General features: G+C 37.6%; 1 protein-coding gene across 1 annotated transcript; it reads right to left on the bottom strand.

Moving 5' to 3' along the window:
• Positions 1-90: 90 nt before the first annotated feature.
• LOC138368207 (DNA repair protein complementing XP-C cells-like) lies at positions 91-14915 on the bottom strand. Its single transcript, XM_069330710.1, is given in 10 exon segments — positions 91-1035; positions 1038-1692; positions 4270-4424; positions 5058-5226; positions 6759-6984; positions 9931-10064; positions 10338-10445; positions 10903-11859; positions 12097-13037; positions 14759-14915. Coding segments are annotated over 9 exon segments (3609 nt in total). The 5' UTR covers positions 13024-13037; positions 14759-14915; the 3' UTR covers positions 91-757.
• Positions 14916-19268: the final 4353 nt, after the last annotated feature.

Here is a 19268-nt window from a genome sequence, read left to right as displayed (position 1 = left end):
AACAAACACCAGCCTGTAAAAGTGCATGCATTTCTCATGCTATTTGGAGGACTTTTCTTTTTTTTGTTTAAGGCTAAATAAAAAAAAATCTTTGAGATAAAAGTAAACAAATATATTCAACTCTACTACAATAATGCAAGTGATTTTATCACAATCTATTTAAACATACCTAGCCTAAATAGTCTAATAAAAGATTAAATCTTGTAGACATTCTCTAAAAATGATTCAAAGTCTGGCAGTACTGTACATGTGCATCCTGTAATGCAGTTACATGCCATTCCATTCACCTGATCCTGGATTTATAAAGCAGTTACGCAAGCACTTACGAACCTGTACACCTTTCCTCAATCTTTGACGGCTTTGATTACATTTATTAAACAGTTTACAAGCATGAAAACTTCCAAGTTTAATAAATGTAACCAAAGTCGTCAAAGATTGAGGAAAGGTGTACAGGTTTGTAAGTGTTTGCGTAACTGCTTTATGAATCCGGGTCCTGGGCTCCAGAAAACTTGAACCATGAAAATGGCATCTTTTTTTGGATTGAGAAGAATCCTTACAGCTTCTTTGGCAAAGAAAAAGATGCTAAACTGCTCATAATAAACAACAAGAGGGGAGAGGATGGGGGGGGGGGGGGGGGGGGGCAATTTACACAGAACATTAATAAAAAATAATTAATAAAATTGTTACTTTAACTTAAATTTAAATTCTTATTATATTCAATATATACAGTAAATTTTTCATTGTATAAAATAAAACATTAGCTACTCTCACTCCCTTCACTTAAATTTAAGACCTGCTCATCTGCTCTTTTCATTTCTTTCTTAGGATCATACGATTTATCGTCACAATCACTCTCGTCAATTGAAATGTCACCCTCACTTTCCTGCTCACTCTCTTTGTAAGTTTTAATATTTTTCTTTGTGGACCTGCGAGACGTTCTTCTCAAGGCCAGCTTGCTAACTTTTCTTGCATCAGGTTCAGGAGTAGTTGAACGGCTAGATGATACAGCTGTCTCGCATTCAGAATCCGATGGATTTGACTTTCAGATTCTATAGTTACGCTTTTGGATTTGCTTTTGGGCTTGCCTTGTTTTCTGATGCTGGTTTTAATTTTGGAATTATAAAATGAATCAGAAAATTTAATAGGACTCTTTGAAGAAGAGGGCTGAGAATCGTTCTCCATATCACTGTCATCACTAAGATCTGGATTATGCATCACAGTTTTATTTCCCCATTGGAGAATAGCTCTGATTTTTTCTTTCTTTTGCTCATTATCCGATTCACTTTCCTTGTCGGTGCCAACTAAGTCTGTCATAGAATCCTTGTTTGTTTTGTTCTTGGTAAAATCTCTCTTTACACAATTTTTTGTCTTCATTGTTCTGTTTCTACTCTTCCTGGCCATCTCCACAACGTTGGAACTCAAATCTATTCTAAGGTTTCTAATTGTGTGTGTAATGAGAGGCTTAGCAGCAGCAATATCCTCTTGTGTAATCTTTCTTTTTGTGGATTTTTTCTTCTCTTCCATCTTTTCTTTGACTATTTTCTCCTCTTCCTCTTCATCAGATTGAGAACCAGTTCCATATTTTTCCCTTACTCTTTCCTTCACCAAAATTCCTTGAATCAGCCTCTTCCAATTGTCATAAATTCTTTTCTGCCTCTTTTCTTCTAACCTTCTAGCTTGCTCTTTTTGTTCCTACAAAGAAGAATTTTGTAATTATATTATGTTCATTATATTTAATGTAGACTGTACTGGGAAAATGTGTAAATTTAATGTTTAAATACTTTAACTAAAAATCACTTGCATGACTATTATTTATAACCTAGCTAAAGTATGCATGTGAGGCATTATTAAATCCTTGAAAACTATGAAACACTAAGATATGACCCTTTTGAGGCCAAAGTGCAAGTTGGTTTCACTGTGCACATTGTGATATGGCAATGTACCCCAAAGATGGGGACAGTTATTTTATATAACAAAAATAAAAATGCTAGATATCCAGCAACAGAAGATGATTTGGATACTGAAAATTACCACAATTAAATTTTTCATTAGTTCTATACTGTACTTAAAATTCTGCATCTTTAGATTGCAACCAATTAACTGCAGGCTGTGTTACATAAGGCTGTAAGCACCAAAGCCTGATTAATCAGATCATCAACAAGGAAGGCTGTTCATAGATTGAAGCCTCATGGGCACAAACCCCTGGAACCACCATGAGGTAAGAAAGTAGGAACAGAACACAATATATGTAACGTTATTCTTAAGAGACATTTTTTTAGCCTTTTACTTGATACATGTCCTTCGTGGGTATCAATTAACAAATGCCAATAAAACCCCACGAGCATGAGACAGCTTGGTACTGTACTTATTGTCCAAGAACAATGATGGAACTGTACCGTCCTACTCAAAATTCATTACAAATACATATGGATTGGACCAACTTATTTTACTTGTATTTTGCTAAGATTTTTTTTTGTCCTATACTTCACTTTAGTCATAGTTTTTAATTCCATTTCGATATAAAAGCTATCTTCCATATAGCTGGTACAATATTTATCTTTGTGTAAACACAAACACACCCTGTTTTTGGTTTTACCCCAATGCTCAAAGCAGGTGGATTCAATTTCTATGACAGGACCATAACGTTTGCGAGTGTTTAATTTCACCTCATGCCTCTGTTCACATAGCAGTAAATATGCACCTGTGAGTTAAGCAACAGTTATGGGCTGAATCCTGGAAAATGTTAGTCGTAGGTCAATGGGAGCCTCAATAAGTCTAGCAGGCTTCCTGTCTGTGACAATTGGAAACTGTCGGAATGTTTCCATACTACAGAAATGCATTAACATTTTTGAGTTTGAATAACACATTTTAGGATCATCGGTATTCTGATAGTAAATGATCTGATGACCCTAAAATGCGTCATCCGATTCCTATTCATGAACAGCCATGTATTCATCACTGTCACATATAATTTATTATAAATTCAAGTTTGTGTTTGCATCTATTCTCTAGAACATTTGCAAATATTGACACTTATTTGTTGGGCTATAACTAAAAATTAAGTTAGAAAACATTAAATGATTTTAAACTTTTGCATCGCTGAGTGGCCCACAAGCCACCAGGGAAACCTAGAATGTCTACACTCTCTGTATGTATGGAGGTGTTAGACAGCAAGTGTAATTACCTAAGTGTAATTACCTAAGTGTAGTTACAGGATGAGAGCTACGCTCGTGGTGTCCCGTCTTCCCAGCACTCTTTGTCATATAACGCAAAAATAAGTGTATGTACACCTTCTCGGTGTACATTCCCGTCCAGCAGGTACGAGCTTCTACACGTACAAATACGGTTATCTTGAGGTTATCTTCTTGATGTTATTTCGGGGTTTTTTAGTGTCCCCCGCGGCCCGGTCCTCGACCAGGCCTCCACCCCCAGGAAGCAGCCCGTGACAGCTGACTAACACCCAGGTACCTATTTTACTGCTAGGGGCATAGGGTGAAAGAAACTCTGCCCAATGTTTCTCGCCGGCGCCTGGGATCGAACCCAGGACCACAGGCTCACAAGTCCAGCGTGCTGTCCGCTCGGTCGACCGTCTCCCTCTTGTTATTTGGTAGTTATTGGTAAGTGTTATTGGTAGCCGGAGATCATATTTCAGTTAAATAATGAGAATTTAATTTGCATAAATTAAATTTCCTTGTGGAAAGTACTAATGTATAGTATTTACAAATATGGGTTAACAGAACTATAATATACTAGTCATATCCACATCAGCAAGAAGGATATGCATCATCCATACTGGCTTCTAAAAGAAACACACAGTTTGGCAGATACATACTTTACTTGGTAGTTAATGAGAAGACCCTTTTTTCCTTTTTTAACACATAGGTAGAGGAACAGATGACTACTGACTCCTATTAGCAGGCTGAAAGGACCCTTCCTATAGCTCATGGTAAGCCTTGCCCACTAGTTTCCCTGGAATACAACCCACCAATTGTTTAACAACCAGGTACCCAATCACTGATGGGCAAACACAGGCTTACAGTTAAGGATTGGCGCCTAGTCAATCCTCCCCGGCCAGGATACAAACCTTGGCCAAATCACTCACAAAGCGTGGAACGAGTGTGTCACCACTGCTCCACCAGGGACTGTAGTTATAGACACGAGGAATGTCATAACTGACAAATCAACTAGCAGGTGCTACAATGTTATTAAACCCTTCCTCAGCCTAATTAAATTTGTATATTTAATTTTATTTACATCATAATAACATACCTCATTCCAAGCGTCCATTAGGATGTCTTTGAACTCTTCACAAATTACATAGCCTTCATAGACAGGATGAGTCCAGCCAGAGTGAAAATCAAATCCTACCATTGCTGGAGCACAGTCAATATTCAGCTTGCGAGCTACACGATTGAGGCCGGCAACTGAAACAAGAGACATTATTATAGGTACGTACATACTAGTGTAATAACTAATTGGTTACAGTGAACCCAGACGTGGTACAGCTTAGCTGCCATCATTCAACATTGTCTTTGGCACGCTTTTTGTAAACATCATGAATTATATAGCATCCTTCCCAAGATGACACAACCACCTTCTCTGTTAACATTGCCCTTCACGCTGCATAACTAAATTATAACCTGTCACGTGCCATGGTTACGTTATTTCCATAACTTGTATTTTTGGCATTTTTTCTTAAAATGTTTAAATATTGATGTTTAGGTCAATAGTGATTTTTTTTTAATTTTAAAAGATATTACAGAGGTTCGTATATTTTATGAAAAAGCACAAAAAAGATATAAATGAAAATCTGAGACTAAATGGAGGCCTAACTCATTTGACGAGTTGTTATCTACATTCTGTACTACATTGTGAAAATCTGGACTGCCATTCTACTCCAAATACAATAATTTTTTTCAATTGTCAAATACACTTGCAACCATATCAGAATATATACACAAAGCTATAAAAGACAAAATATTATTCTACAGTAAATAGTGTGGGATCAGACACAGACTGATGGTAATGGTTCTCTATCAGATAATCATCCATCTTACTTGGAATATGTACACAGCCCTTGGGTAGCATTCTTGCTTTGAATAGTTCCACATTCCCATATTCATTGCGAGGCACTTTTCCTCCTGCAGCCACTGGAGGCTCATAATCTTCCACCTGCCACTCTCCAAACAGTTCTAGTGGCAGATCTTTGATCAGTTTGCAGCCAATCTGGAACAGGTACACAGAATATCTTACATGTAGTATATTTCTGAACCTGCTCAAAAACTCATTTAATAATGAATCAATTTATCAACAAGGTCAACTACTTTTCGCACATAAATAAATATAAATTACTATGAAAGCAATCACCCGAGTAAATTAAATATTGTTACTTGGTAATACTAGTAATGTTCACCAGTGAACTAATGGTAAGTTTTATGATCATATAAAAGTGATCTCAGTTTAAAGTAATTACAGTATGATAACTTTCATAATTAAATTAATCATAATTAAAGTAATTATGATGTGTTTATAAGTAATTATAATTTCAAGAGAGAACACAAACTAAAGCAGAAAACAGCGCTCAATGTAATGAAATGCCTCTTTCTGGTTGCATCTCTGTGGCTCTGTAAAACTATTTGGCTGAGGGAGCTCCACACACGAGTCACATCAACTAGAGGAGTCTGTACTGCCTACCAGAAACCAGAGCCTGGCCTCCCTTACAGAGTTGATTAATAACTATCCACTCTGCTGCTAAATCTAACCCACCAGTTACGCCGAGATCTCCAGTTTACCATGTCAACAGAGATCAGTAGGAAGCTAAAAAAAACACCCACTGATGAACCTGGAAAAGGGGGCAAGGTATCAGAGAGTCATTGAGGCTCAATAAGAGGAGTTTCATTACATTCAAAGCTGGTTTTCTGGGGGCTTCTAGTAGCTAACTACAAAGTACTGTAAGGAAAAAACGGGACTTCCTAGAGAGGAGGAGAGCAAAGACTAAACTCCCGAAGACTAGAACCCAGGACAAGAAAGCTGATCAAGGGCAACAAAATCCTGACATGAATAAAAAACAGACTAGGTAATGAGCAGGCAGGGACCTTGTTAAACATCAAAACCCCCAAGCTTATGGCATCCTATTTCATCCTACGACATACAGGAAAAGACCACAGTCAAAGCTACAAATTTGTGAATATTATGGACCTGAGGGTAGACTACAGGCTCAACCTGTACTCACACTAGGCTGGTTAAAGCAGCGGCTGTCCTCCCGAGACCCATTCATCAATTTCGGAGATTAGTGATTTTGATTTTGTGAGGGTGATCGTAAAAATCCCCAGTCCCTGTGCCTTTATTATGGGGCCAGGTCCTGACTCTGGTCTACAGTAGACAATATGGTCTCCTAGGGTTTATGTGATGTGTGCATGGAGCTACTTCAGCAAGCTAGCTTTGGGGAGCCTCTATTCAGTTCTTCCTGAAAGTCTATATTTGCTATGAGATTACATTGCTAAAATTTAATAACAGACATTTTTGTTCAAACTAAAATACTGTACCTTAAAGTTTCATACAAATATAACAGGGTGTTCAAGATAATGAATAAATAATTTTCAGGAGACAGAAAAGAAATAACATGAGAAAATATTGTTATACTGTATTTTAGTATAGTAGTCCCAGTGCTCAATGCATGCTGAATAACTAAGCAATACATAAACAAAAATAAAATTGTAATACCAGGGATATTTAATAAATACATTAAACAATCTTACCCTATCCCATTTTGGCCGTGCTTTTACAACCTTGTATGGTTCTTCATCAACTCTCACTGACTTGGCCTCCTTCATCCAGGTGTCCCGAGAATGTAAATTGTAAATGCTATCACGTGGATAAACCGGTTCATTCTTGAAAAATCCAACAGGAGAGACATCAGGCGGATAAATTGCCTCAAACTTTAGAAGGTGGCGTTGCAAAGCATATAACGGATGGTTTTTGTACCTGAAGATAAATGTTCATTTGTTGTATTTTAGTAGATAAATTTGCTTCTTACTACACAGCTTTGAGTTTAAAGTAAAACAAACCATACCTACAGCTAAGAGACACTGTACTACATTTATCCATTATTCTCCATGTATTTTTACATTATGACCAAAATGCTCTGCATATTAGTGGCTTTTTGCATTGTACTTTCTTATGTATCCTCCACTGTTCATATACTACCCTGTATATCATATGTATGTACACTTGTACATAAATAAAATTACTGGGTATTACCCGACTTACCCGAGGGCTACTAACCCTAGTGATCTCGATGAGGACAGAAAACTGGTGGCTTGTTGAAGGTCTCCCCATTTGCCTTGATAATCTTTTCCAGGTACATGTTAAAACTCAACACAGTTTTGGCAGTTACAGCTTTGGCGGGTAGGCAGTTCCATGGGTTAATAACCCTGTGGGTGAAAAGTATCTCCTGTTCTCAGTCCTACATTGTGGCTTGTTGAGATTGAAACCGTTGCTCATTGTTTGTGTTACAGTTGACCTTATGAAGAAAATATCCGGATCAACATCCTCTCAGTATTTATATCTATATATATCTATATATATCCTCATTTGTTCAGTATTTAAAAGTTTCAATGAGATCTGCCCTGTCATGCCTGGTTTGCAGTGTTGTTAGCCCTGTGGCCTTCAACCGTTCCTGATACGGGAGATGCTCTGGAATGACTTTTATTGCCCAGTGTTGCATCTTTTCCAAGGCAGCAATGTCCTTCTGAAAATGAGGTCTCCATTCTTGGATACAGTAATCCAAATGACCACAACAAGCACCAGAGAGTTACACAGTTGAACATTCCCTTCTTTTCCTTATAGTCAAAAGTACGCTTGATTATCCCAAGAGTTTGGTTAACATTTCTGACTGCTGCACCCACCTGTTGTACAACTTTTAATGAGTTGTAGATTTTGATTCTATGGTCCTTTTGTTCATTAATCTGCTGTAATGTAATACTATGAATTTGATAGTCGTGGTGTGGGTTATTATGCCCCACATGCAAGTCATGTTTTTTAATATCGACACATGCATCTGCCAGTCTTCTGACCATTCATGGAGTTCATGTAGATTTCTTTGTAAGGCTTCAATATCATTATCATTTCCCACTTTACTATGAATCTTTGTCGCCTGCAAATTTGATGATGTGGTTTGTAATATTTTTATCTATGTCATTGATGTATATGACAAAAAAGGTAGGTCCCAAAATGGACCCTTGTGGCACCTCACTTATCCAGCCCATCTTCCTCTTTTGGTAGTACTGTACTTATAGTACCAATGAGGACCATAGCATATATACACCGACGTACAACGAAATTAGAAAGTAGAAATCGGCACTATTGAGTTGGACAAACTGAATAACTATTTTTTACTTGTGTTGCAAAGACAAATTAAACTAACCTAACCTTCCTAGCTAGGACTAACACACAATATCTGAGGCCTAATATAATACATGTGTGTGCTATATTAGGCCTAGGAATATGCTTTTTAGCTTTTTTTTTTTTAAGAATTCTTCTCTAGTCAGTATACATACCACTATCTAAAAGCCAAGTACTGTACTGTACGTATAAATTCGTGACCATTGACAATCATCACAATAGGTACTATCTAAGCAGAAGGCTGGGTTGACTTATCACATTTCTCCATTCAGATTCGTTTCTATTTAGCACGATCCTTTGTTTTCTTTCCTTCAGCCATTGTTTTATTCATTCTAATATGTTACCATTTATTCCATGGGCCTGTAGTTTTCTTGCAAGTCTTTCATGTGGTACTCTACTACATCCACCGGAAGGCCTTTGAGTAGCTGGTTACCGTTTCCAAAAATGAGAGCAAGTTTGTAAGGCAGGATCTGTTTTTAACAAATCCATGTTGTGTCGACTGTACAAGGTTGTTCACCTGAAAAATGGTGAATGATTCCCTCCCTGAGGATTCTCACCATGAACTTACAGATGTGTGATGTCAAGCTGATCAGCCAATAGTTTTCTGCTGAGCTCTTTCTGCCTTTTTTGAAAATAGGGTAACATTTGCATATTTCCAATCTAGGGGGACTATCCCTAGCTTGTCAAAGGTCTAAGGGAATTATTCCTTGGTCCAGAGATTTTGTGAAAAGTAGTTTTAGCAGTAGGCATAGTTCTTCTGCCAGTTCCTTTTAAGACTTTGGATTGGATTCCATCCACACCTGGGACTTCCGAGTCATTTAGTTTCTCAGTGTTTTTTTATTATTTCCCATGTTATGGGTATATACTGTATTGTTAAATTCATCCTTCACCCCTCCTTCAAACATAGTAGTTTCATAGTTTCTTTTGGCTGCTCTGATTTTTCTGAGTGGCCGAGTTTAGTGCCCTTTTGTATAACTCATAATCAATGAGGTCCATCATGGATTCATAGTTCTCCAGAGGTTCTTCTTGGTTATCAATGCTTGTTTTATGACCTGTCTAGATGATGGCAATGAGAGAGAACAGAAAATAAGACAGGGAAGAAACAGAGGGTTTAGCAAGAAGAGGGGTTGTACAGATCAGATTTTTATAGTGAGGATGGTTATTGAAATGTTTCTAGTAAAAGGGAGAAAGCTGATGGTGCCTTGAAGAAAGTACAATTTTGCTGAGTATTTTCTCATAGTGGTACCTCTAATGAACTTGCAGATGTTGCTGCTAAAGAGACCATTCATGCTTGTCCTGTCTCCCACAAAGGTATTCCTCATTTGGATTTCTATAAAATGGAAGAATGAATGGTGAAATAGTAGAAGATAAAGATTGGGAGACAATTGTTACGAGATGTGATTAACATAATGAAATGAATTGTTTGTACGCGTCACAAAAGTTAAATAGACATGCATGCATTAATAAGCCATTCATATAGTACCAATCTGTCTCTTGGATCATGGCTACAGAAACAATCATACTCACTCCCCAATGCTTCTTGGCAGAGGCTGTTCACGAAGATTTTGGTCCATTTCCTTATCCTCCACTTTATCTAGTCGAGTCCTTTGTCCCGTAAAAGGCCTTAGCGTCTTCTCCCACCATTTACTACAACACCGAATCTTGAACAAAAGTTAACATCGAGTTTCAGTGCTTCAGTATACATTACCATACTGATATATGATAAGAATATAGTATGCGAAATATCACGCACCACACATAAGAAATCTGTATAGTTTCTCCTAGCATACTCTAGACCAATAGACCACTGGAGAGGTTCCTCTCAAAACCAACTGGATCAGTATAAAAATGTGACCACAAAAGATCAAATAACACGACAAAACCAAATATTAAATTAAAAATTAATAAACATATACTTCCTAAATGTAATTTACTTTATTTTCATTGGAGAGCCAACTTGAAATATAACGCCGTGTTACATCCTTCACTGTCAGATTGGCATTGTAGGCGGTGATATATCCTGATCCAGCTGGCATACGTGCCTGAGGAAATTAAATAGGGTTTTTACATGGCAGTACAATACAATAAATTAGTAGGCAAATTTGAATAATTTTTGTAACACAGTAACTATCCACGATGAGGTAGATGAGATTATATTGTCTGTGTATACTGCATGCATGTATATAGTATGTATAGATATATATAAATTATATATATTATACATATACACTATATTTCATATATATAAATAAATATGCATATTTCTTCTTAGATTGCATGATTAAAATGGAAATATCAATAATTTTTTTTTTTTTTAATTCTTGTATAGCCACTAGTACGGGTAGCATTTCGGGTTGTAATCAAATGAGTCCATGTTAACTTAGAAGTATTACAATTGAAATATTCTTATTTAAGCTAATGCAAAAATTGTATTCATGATGTAAAACTTGACCTAAATTTGATATAGAGACCATTACTGTACAACTTTCTGTGTCTTACCTCAATATGCGCTATACAATGAATTTTGCCTCTTATAACGTCGACACACACCCATTTCTCCTCCTCTTCTACATAAACTTCTGCCCATTCAATCAGAGGATCACCCTTACTTCTTTTAGTCTTCATTGCTTCATCTTTTCCACATTTCTTTCCCTTATCTGTGGTTTCATTTGCCTCAGAGCTTCTTCTCTTGTTTGAACTTCTACGCCTTTCAGTTAGCGATTTTGGTCCTTTCTTAACCTTAACAGGGTTGGGATCAAAGTCACTATCTCCCCCATCATCACTGAGAGATTTTCTTTTCTCAATATGATTTTCTTTCTTATTTGTTTTCTTTGCATGTCCAGACTTGTTTCTTTGAACTTCAGTTTCAGAATCAGACGATAACATTTTCTTATTAGAATTATCTCCTTTTGCCCTACTACAGTTTATCTTAACATTGTCAATAGAGCTTTTAGCATCCCAAGAACAAGATGGTGCTTGGAATACATTTTTCTCTTCTTTTTTTGGTGGCTTAATTAAATTCTCAGCACTTGGTTTCCAGCTCATTGGCTGGAGGGACAATACCAAACGTGCATTTACTCCAAGAGCACGGAAAATCAGAATAAACATATACACAAGTTCTTGATCTAAACATGCCTTTTTTTTCTCAAACCTCAGCGCCAACGTTTTCTTCAGTGGACGATGCCAATAATTCTCCTCCACATCCTCGGGTTTTACTTGAACTTTCCTTGAAAACCAACCAACAAACTTTTCCAGGTAATTGATATCCAGTCTCTTGGGTGGATAGTTATTCTTGTCAGTAATAATGGAGAGGGCAACACCAAGAAGTTCATCAGAGTTCAAAAGCTTGTTAACATACCTCCCATGGGCAAAGAGGCATAGAAGATGTACTTTATGCATATTTTCGTGAACTTCTTTAATGGATCGATTAACTTTCTTCCGCAAGTAGTCTTCAATCTATAAAAAAAAATTAAAATTTGAGTCAATTAATTATATTCAGTGCTCTCATTTTATCAGAAAATGGAATATCCCACATTTACATGATAGCATACAGTACATAATGTGAAATTTATAATTGTAAACACTACAATCATAGTACAGTACTGTACTTGTGCTTTGCAACATTGATTAATCTTTAAAAAAAATTCACTACTTGTTCATACTGTATTATAAGAAATATTAAAGCATTCTTACCATCTCCTCATGAGTTCGCTTCTTTCTCTTGCGTACACCCCACAGGACATCTGGGGCATCAAGCTCAATCTGGACCCCCTCGGGTTTTGATTGAGTCGAGTGAGACCCAGAGAGCAGCTCCACAGTTTCATCAACTCCTTCCATTTCATCTACTTCCTCCCAGTCACTCATATCAGAATCTGAAGCTGTAATGGATGACTTCTTTTTCGACTTTGCACCACTTTTCTTTCTTGTATCCTTATTTGGTGTACGAGTTTTTTCTTTATCTATAGCTTTAGGTTTTGATTGTTTTGATTTGGGTAATGTATTCTTTCCACCTTTTTTATTAATTGTTGTTGGGGGATTTGGGCTGCTTTTGTTTGCAACATTCTTTTTTTCATGAGCAGCATTTTCTTTGCTTGGATTAATAAAACTTTTCTTTTTCTCAGAAGATGCTGATAATTTTTTTTCAATTTCCTTTTTAGTTTTCCCTCTTGTTGAGGATTGTCCTCTTCTAGAATTTGCTCCCAAGGGGAATCCTTCAAATATCTTTTGTTCTATTACTGTAAAATCCAAATTATCATCCTCAAAATCTTTATTATGATAGTCTACCTTTACATTTTTGTCACCATGCAATTCCTTTTCGGATTTTGGCTTTCTTCTATTTCTTACAGAATTTTGTTTACTTGTAATCTCGTTTGTAACTAACGATGGTTTAGATTTTTGTTCTTTACTCTGCGATCTTGATTTTCTTTTTGATTCTTCATTAGTTGCAACAGCCATATTTTCAGTATCTCCCCGAGTTCTTATACGTGAGAGTTCCTTTTTCATGTTTGGATTTATCTGAGTATCCGATTTATTGGGAAGAACACTAGCAGACCTCGTATGCAGGGTTTTTTTCCTTGATGGTTGTTCACAATTTACAGTGCCAGATCTATGAACAGCCATCACATACTATTTCTCTGGAATGAGAGCAGGTACAGTATTAGCTACATAGGCAAGAACTTGCTTTAAAAATATATATATAAAACAACAAAAATACTGTACAATGCAAGACAGAATATCTAAAAAATACTGTAAAACAAAACACACTAGAGGTCAACAAAATAAATCAAGCACTGAATGTAATGAAACGGCCTTTTCTGGTGAGCCACCAATAGCTTACCGAGTTTATATTACAATGCCTTACCTCCAGGTCTCTTGAGATTCATTCAATGCCTACCAGAATATCTCATGAATTGAGGGGAGCCTGGGTAGAACCCACCAGTAAGTATAGGTGCAGTTAAATAAGCAAATGCATGAAGGAAATAAGGTACCCACCCCACAAGTAAAAAAGGCTAATGATCTGTAGCAGGAATATTAACTATATGTAGCAAGTATATATCAATGAAGTGGGGTAAACATCCTAACTGCTGCACCACTTGGACCATCTGCAATAAAATGAAGATCATGCAAACACACCTTGTTTCAATTTCAAACAAGACAACACAAAAATTGAGTTTTACAGTCTTTCGTAATCAGGTATTACTTTTTTAGGGGGTTTACAACATTTTAACAATTTACATTAACGAGTAACTTTTACAACCCATCCTTCTGTTAAGATACAATAGTACTGTGACGGTCGTCAATAGTCATGAATTCGTACGTACTTAGCTTTTAGATTAGTACTATACTGGTTCCTACGTTCTCCTATAATGATTGTACGTAAAGCAACTACTGTATTGGTAAAACATAAAAAAATGGGCTGTTGAACCCCAAAAAATTCATGCTTTGCATTATTAAATTACCCCAAAATATATATTAAAAATGAACAACTAAAGAAAACTAATCTAACCTGCTCAAGGTGTAAATAAGAAATCCTAAGCCTAGAAATATACTACCTTAGGTCTAATATAGTATATATATATACATACACACAAGTTTGGAAATAAGACTGATGAATTATGGAACATATTACTAGATAACATAATACATGGAATCAATGGTTCATTTCAAGAGTTCCTTGTACATACTGTCTATGTATATTATGGGTCCTATAGCACAGTGGTATATTTCCTAGTTCACAATTGAGAAACCTCAGTTCATTTCCCTGGCTGGATATAAACAGTTGGGTGCACTTTCTTTCCTCTGATACCTCTGTTCACTTAACAGTAAAATAAGCAGTTAGACAATTCTTGCAAGTTTCATCCTGGGAAAGGCCAATAGTTTACCTAGGGGGACCGCAAGAAGTCTAAATATAAGCATACTGTCCCGAACAAGGGGAATTATATGAATGAGTTTGGGTAGATATAATTAATAATACCATATAGGAGCTGCGTAATAGGTCTTCTGCAGTCTCCTTTATTCCTCCATATACAAATAATGCATCCAACCCATGGGATTGTATACAAAATACTCTGGTTAGGTAAAGATTTAGTACTCATATTCCTCCAATTCATACTATAAAATCAGAATGCTTCCTAACATGTCTGCTCTACAAGAGTCGAGGGGTGTCCTGGTTGCCATAAACACAAACACACTCACACTGCTATTTCTGGCACAAACTAATCTATATGAACCCATACCGTTTGGTACAATACTTGTAATTTGGTACCATTTATAGTATTGCAAATTACTTGCTAGTTGAGACCTTGTCACTTGCCTAGCTCAACGGGTTTCGCTCACCGCTCTATCCTATTCTCACCATGTAGGAATACAACCATTAGAGGTTTCCTGTGCGAGATGAATGTATGATGCTGCCGTGCACGTGGTGGCGTCAGTCGAGTGGTGTACACGAGCAGGAGGATGCTGTGTGGAGCGCCTCCCCCCCTTCCCCCATACTAGACTTACACAATGTCAACAAACTCCCACGTCACCGTTACGTCACTATGTGCTCGACGGCCATTGGTCTTCCCGCGGTCTGGCTACTCGTTCTCACTCCTGATTGGCTCTCATTTTCGCGGGTAATGTTATGTCGTCTGCAGACTTCCCTTTGTTGATATACAGTATATATTTTTTTATAACCTGTTGTTACATAACCTGTTAAAATTCATTATAACACCATTACATTATTATAATTACTTTTCATTATAACAATATTACGTTATTATAATTATGTTTCATTATAACATAACATTATGACATTACATTATTAGATTGCATTATTTAGGGGGGGGTCTGATATATCATATTTGATATACTTTTTTTTAGATGACCGGATGACTGTAGAGATGACTGGAGTTTAGTCATCTCACGTATCAGGAACGGTTGAGGGCCACAAGGCTAACAACACTGCAAACCAGGCATGACAGCGTGGATCTCATAGAAACCTTTAAAATACTGAACAATTTGGAGGATGTCGATCCGGACACTTTCTTCAAAAGGTGAGAAGTAACACGAATGAGGAGCAACGAGTTCAAGCTCAACAAGCCACAATGTTGGACAGAAAACAGAAGATGCTTTTTCACTCATAGGGTTGTAAACCCGTGGAACCGCCTACCCGCCGAAGCCCTAAACGCCAAAAGTCTGCTGGGTTTTAAAATACAGCTAGAAAAGATCAGGGCAAATGAGGGGGACCTTTCACAAGCCGCCGGCTAACTGTCCTCATCGAGGTCACTAGCATTGGTGGCCCTCAGGTAAATTCAGGCAAATATCAGTTGCGTCATATCATATCATGGTTGTACAAGAATGTAAGAACTTTTGTATATATAAATAAAAAAAATATCCAGCAGGACCCCTCCACCTTTCAGCTATTTGGTTTAAAAATACCTCCCGATGTTATATTGCTCCATCACGTGTTAGTAATTTTGTGAACACAGATGTATACGTCCCAGTGGCACAGTGGTAAGACACTCGCCGGGCGCTTCGCAAGTGCATTGGCCCAAGTTCGTATCCTGGCTGGGATTAATTGACCAGGCGCCAATCCTTAACTGTAGCCTCTGTTCACCCAGCAGTGAATGGGTACCTGGTTGTTAAACGATTTGGCGGGCTGTATTACGGGGAAAATTAGTATTAAGGACCTGCCCGAAACGCTATGCGTGCTGGTGGCTGTACAAGAATGTAAGAACTTGTGTAAATAAATAAATAAAAATATGATAAAACATTGTGAACTGTGTGAACATTTACATAGCAAAATTTATATCTCTAAATTCCTTGAAGGTATGTTTATCTAAGGTTGGAAGCCAAACGTTTGGGAGTTAGCATCATTAAACTTTACAGATTTATTGGTGAGTGTATAGGAAGTGTTATTGGGGGTAGGGGGCGCCGGCCCTAATACCCATTTCACGAGATCGGTGGAAATGAAATATTTTGCCCCGAGTCCGTAGAGTTTTACATTTGTTTAAAATGTAGCTATTAATCTGAAAAGAAATTGAAAATACAGAGAGAGAGACATTACACTAACGTGACTGCATCGGGGAGAAAATCCGTAGGAGCCATGATGATGGTTCGAGCCTACGTGGTGGGTGTTCTCTCGTACACGCTCTAGCAACTAGACCACGAAATGGTATAAGGATTGTGTGAAAATCCTGTTCCGGCTTCAGTAGAAATCTCAGGAAATCCTTGTGTCTCCAGAACTCCAGGTTGCAATCCTTATACCATGTCGTGGGTTGGTCGCTATAGAGCGTGTGCGATCGAACCCTCATCACGGCTCCTACGGATTTGTTCAAATCGAGAATGTGATGTCGGTAGACTATGAAGTTACTCCCGCAGTCAGATCTCCCAATCCTGAGCACTCCAGGTGCAAACTCTGTGAGCAGGAATGGCGGCATGATCTCCCACACTACACCACCGAATGCCCAGTTATTAGACCATTCAGACCCGTTGGCATGAGGTGCCTGAGGGTTTGCAATTACTTTATTCACTCTCGTGTTCTTGAGGATATCCTCATATTGCACCCACAATTTGCCAGTGTAGGCTACTGAACATATGGCCCTGTATGACTTACCATCCTGCGAGATGGGGACTTTTAGTATCACTACTACCTTATTCACTCTTGTGTTGATGATGATATCCTCATAATGCACCCAGAGTCTGCCAGGGCAGACTACTGATCACATGCCTCTGTATGACTACCCATCTTGTCTGATGAAGATTTTTAGCATCACGTAATTAGCTGGGCAGGAGAGTTTGTGTGGGGGAAGCGAGATATGGGGAGAGGATATCCAGGAACTGGGTCGATCCCAGGCACCACCGGGTACACCATCTAGTATTAAATATAACATTATAGATTGTATTCTTATAAATAAATAAAAACGTTCCCACATTCCATAGTTCGCGTAGCCCAGTACGGTTTTGTAAAATAAAATGAGAAGCTATTTTTCTTACATTCATTTATTTATTTAAAACTTACAGTAATGCGGGGCATTAAACACATGAACGATACAATTTAATTATTTTATTAAATTCGTCACCCGAGCTGTCAGGTGGGAGGTACCACAAAGATATTATTACCTAATTATTTCAATGTCTCTGATTGATTTTTTCTTAGTTTTTTGGCAGTAATATTATTCAGTAGTGTGTAGTATGATAGATATATACATGGCACCTCGACTTACGATTGCCCCTACTTACGATAATTTCGAGTTAATGTAAATTTCATCGAAAAATGCGACTCGACATCCGATAGTGTCGTCGACTTACGATATTTGTTGGTACATGTTTGGGTCGACCGAGCGCGTGGTTCCCGGTCACGCGGCCGACCTGCCTCAGTTTACTACAGCTGCCCGCTTAGTGACGATCGCGCCTAAAGAAATTTCGGTTTTGTGGTGATTTTTTGCACTTTGAACATAAAGTAATTATTATATATCACGCCATGAGTCCCAGGAAAGTCAGTGATAAGGCTCAACATATGAGATCCCATGTAAGGATGACCATAGAGCAGAAACAAGAGATCATTCGTAAATATGAAGATGGTGTACAGGTTGTTGGACTGGCTAGGCAGTACAACAAATCTCAGTCAACGATATCCACCATACTGGCTAAGAAAAAGAACATTATGAATGCTAAAGTGATGCATCATTACAGACAAATTTTAAAACGAAGGGAAAACAAATGTCTCTTGACAAATTTGTAGTGAGACAAACAAGCACTGAACACAACCAGGTCCTAGTGGTATTCAGGCAAAACGTAGGAGAGAGAGTATCCCAGAGAAAACATCACTGCCTGATGTGATAATGGAAGGGGACTCCCCTTCCAAACAGTAACAACTCTCCTCCTTCCCCCTCATCACCATCTTCCATATGCCATCAAGAGCCCTCCATAAAGGTAAGATAAACTTAGGTACTGTATTGTATTGTAGTTAGAAAAAACATTGTATTCAGTATAAAACGTATTTGTATGTTAATATTTTGGAGGGTAGGGAACGGATTAATTCAAATCCCTTTATTTCTTATGGGAAAAATCGCTTCTACTTACGATATTTCGACTTACGATCTGTCTCTGGGAACGGATTATTATCGTAAGTCGAGGCCCCATTGTATAATAAAAGGGGGTGAATCATCGCTATACTCAAAAATATGGTGTGCATATTAGTGATTGAATTGTTATGTTCATAAAACAATAAACAAATAGTTTTGCTGTTATTACACTATATACTGTACATAGGTTATATATAAGTATCTGCATGTTTTATTCACCACAATTAACCACTAAGTTGGTATTATGAGTCAAAAAGCAACGAGGAGAAGCCACCACACAACAGCCAGCCACTCGCTGCCACTCCCTCCCTCAACAACAACTCATGCCAACATTCCTCCTCCCACCATACTGTTTTTGCTTTTATTCACTATATACAGACATTATATATAGGTATCTACATGTTTTATTCACCACAACTGTACAACTAAGCTGATATAGTTAGTTCAGGCACTAAGAGATGTAGCTACACACACACACACTCAGCTGGCGGCTGCCTCCCTCACCAATTCAAGGCCAGATGCACTAAAATTTCTCCTCCAACAATACTGTTTGTGGTGTTATTACACTATATACACATATTATATATACAGTATAAGTATCTACATGTTGTATTCACCATAACTGTACACCTAAGCTTGTAGGGTTCCCAAAAAGCATAGTAGCTATCCTCTACACAGCTAGACAAGTCATGCAGACAATGCTACCTCTGTCACCCAAACAGCTCCTCCCAACATAATCCTTTTGCTGTTAATTCACTAAATACACACATTATATATAAGTATCTACATTTGTGTTTA

The sequence above is a fragment of the Procambarus clarkii genome, chromosome 24 (genome assembly GCF_040958095.1).
Source record: "Procambarus clarkii isolate CNS0578487 chromosome 24, FALCON_Pclarkii_2.0, whole genome shotgun sequence".
In the NCBI taxonomy this organism is placed as follows: domain Eukaryota; kingdom Metazoa; phylum Arthropoda; class Malacostraca; order Decapoda; family Cambaridae; genus Procambarus; species Procambarus clarkii.
Note: the sequence above shows the minus strand (reverse complement) of the source record. Positions and strands in the feature narration are given on the sequence as shown.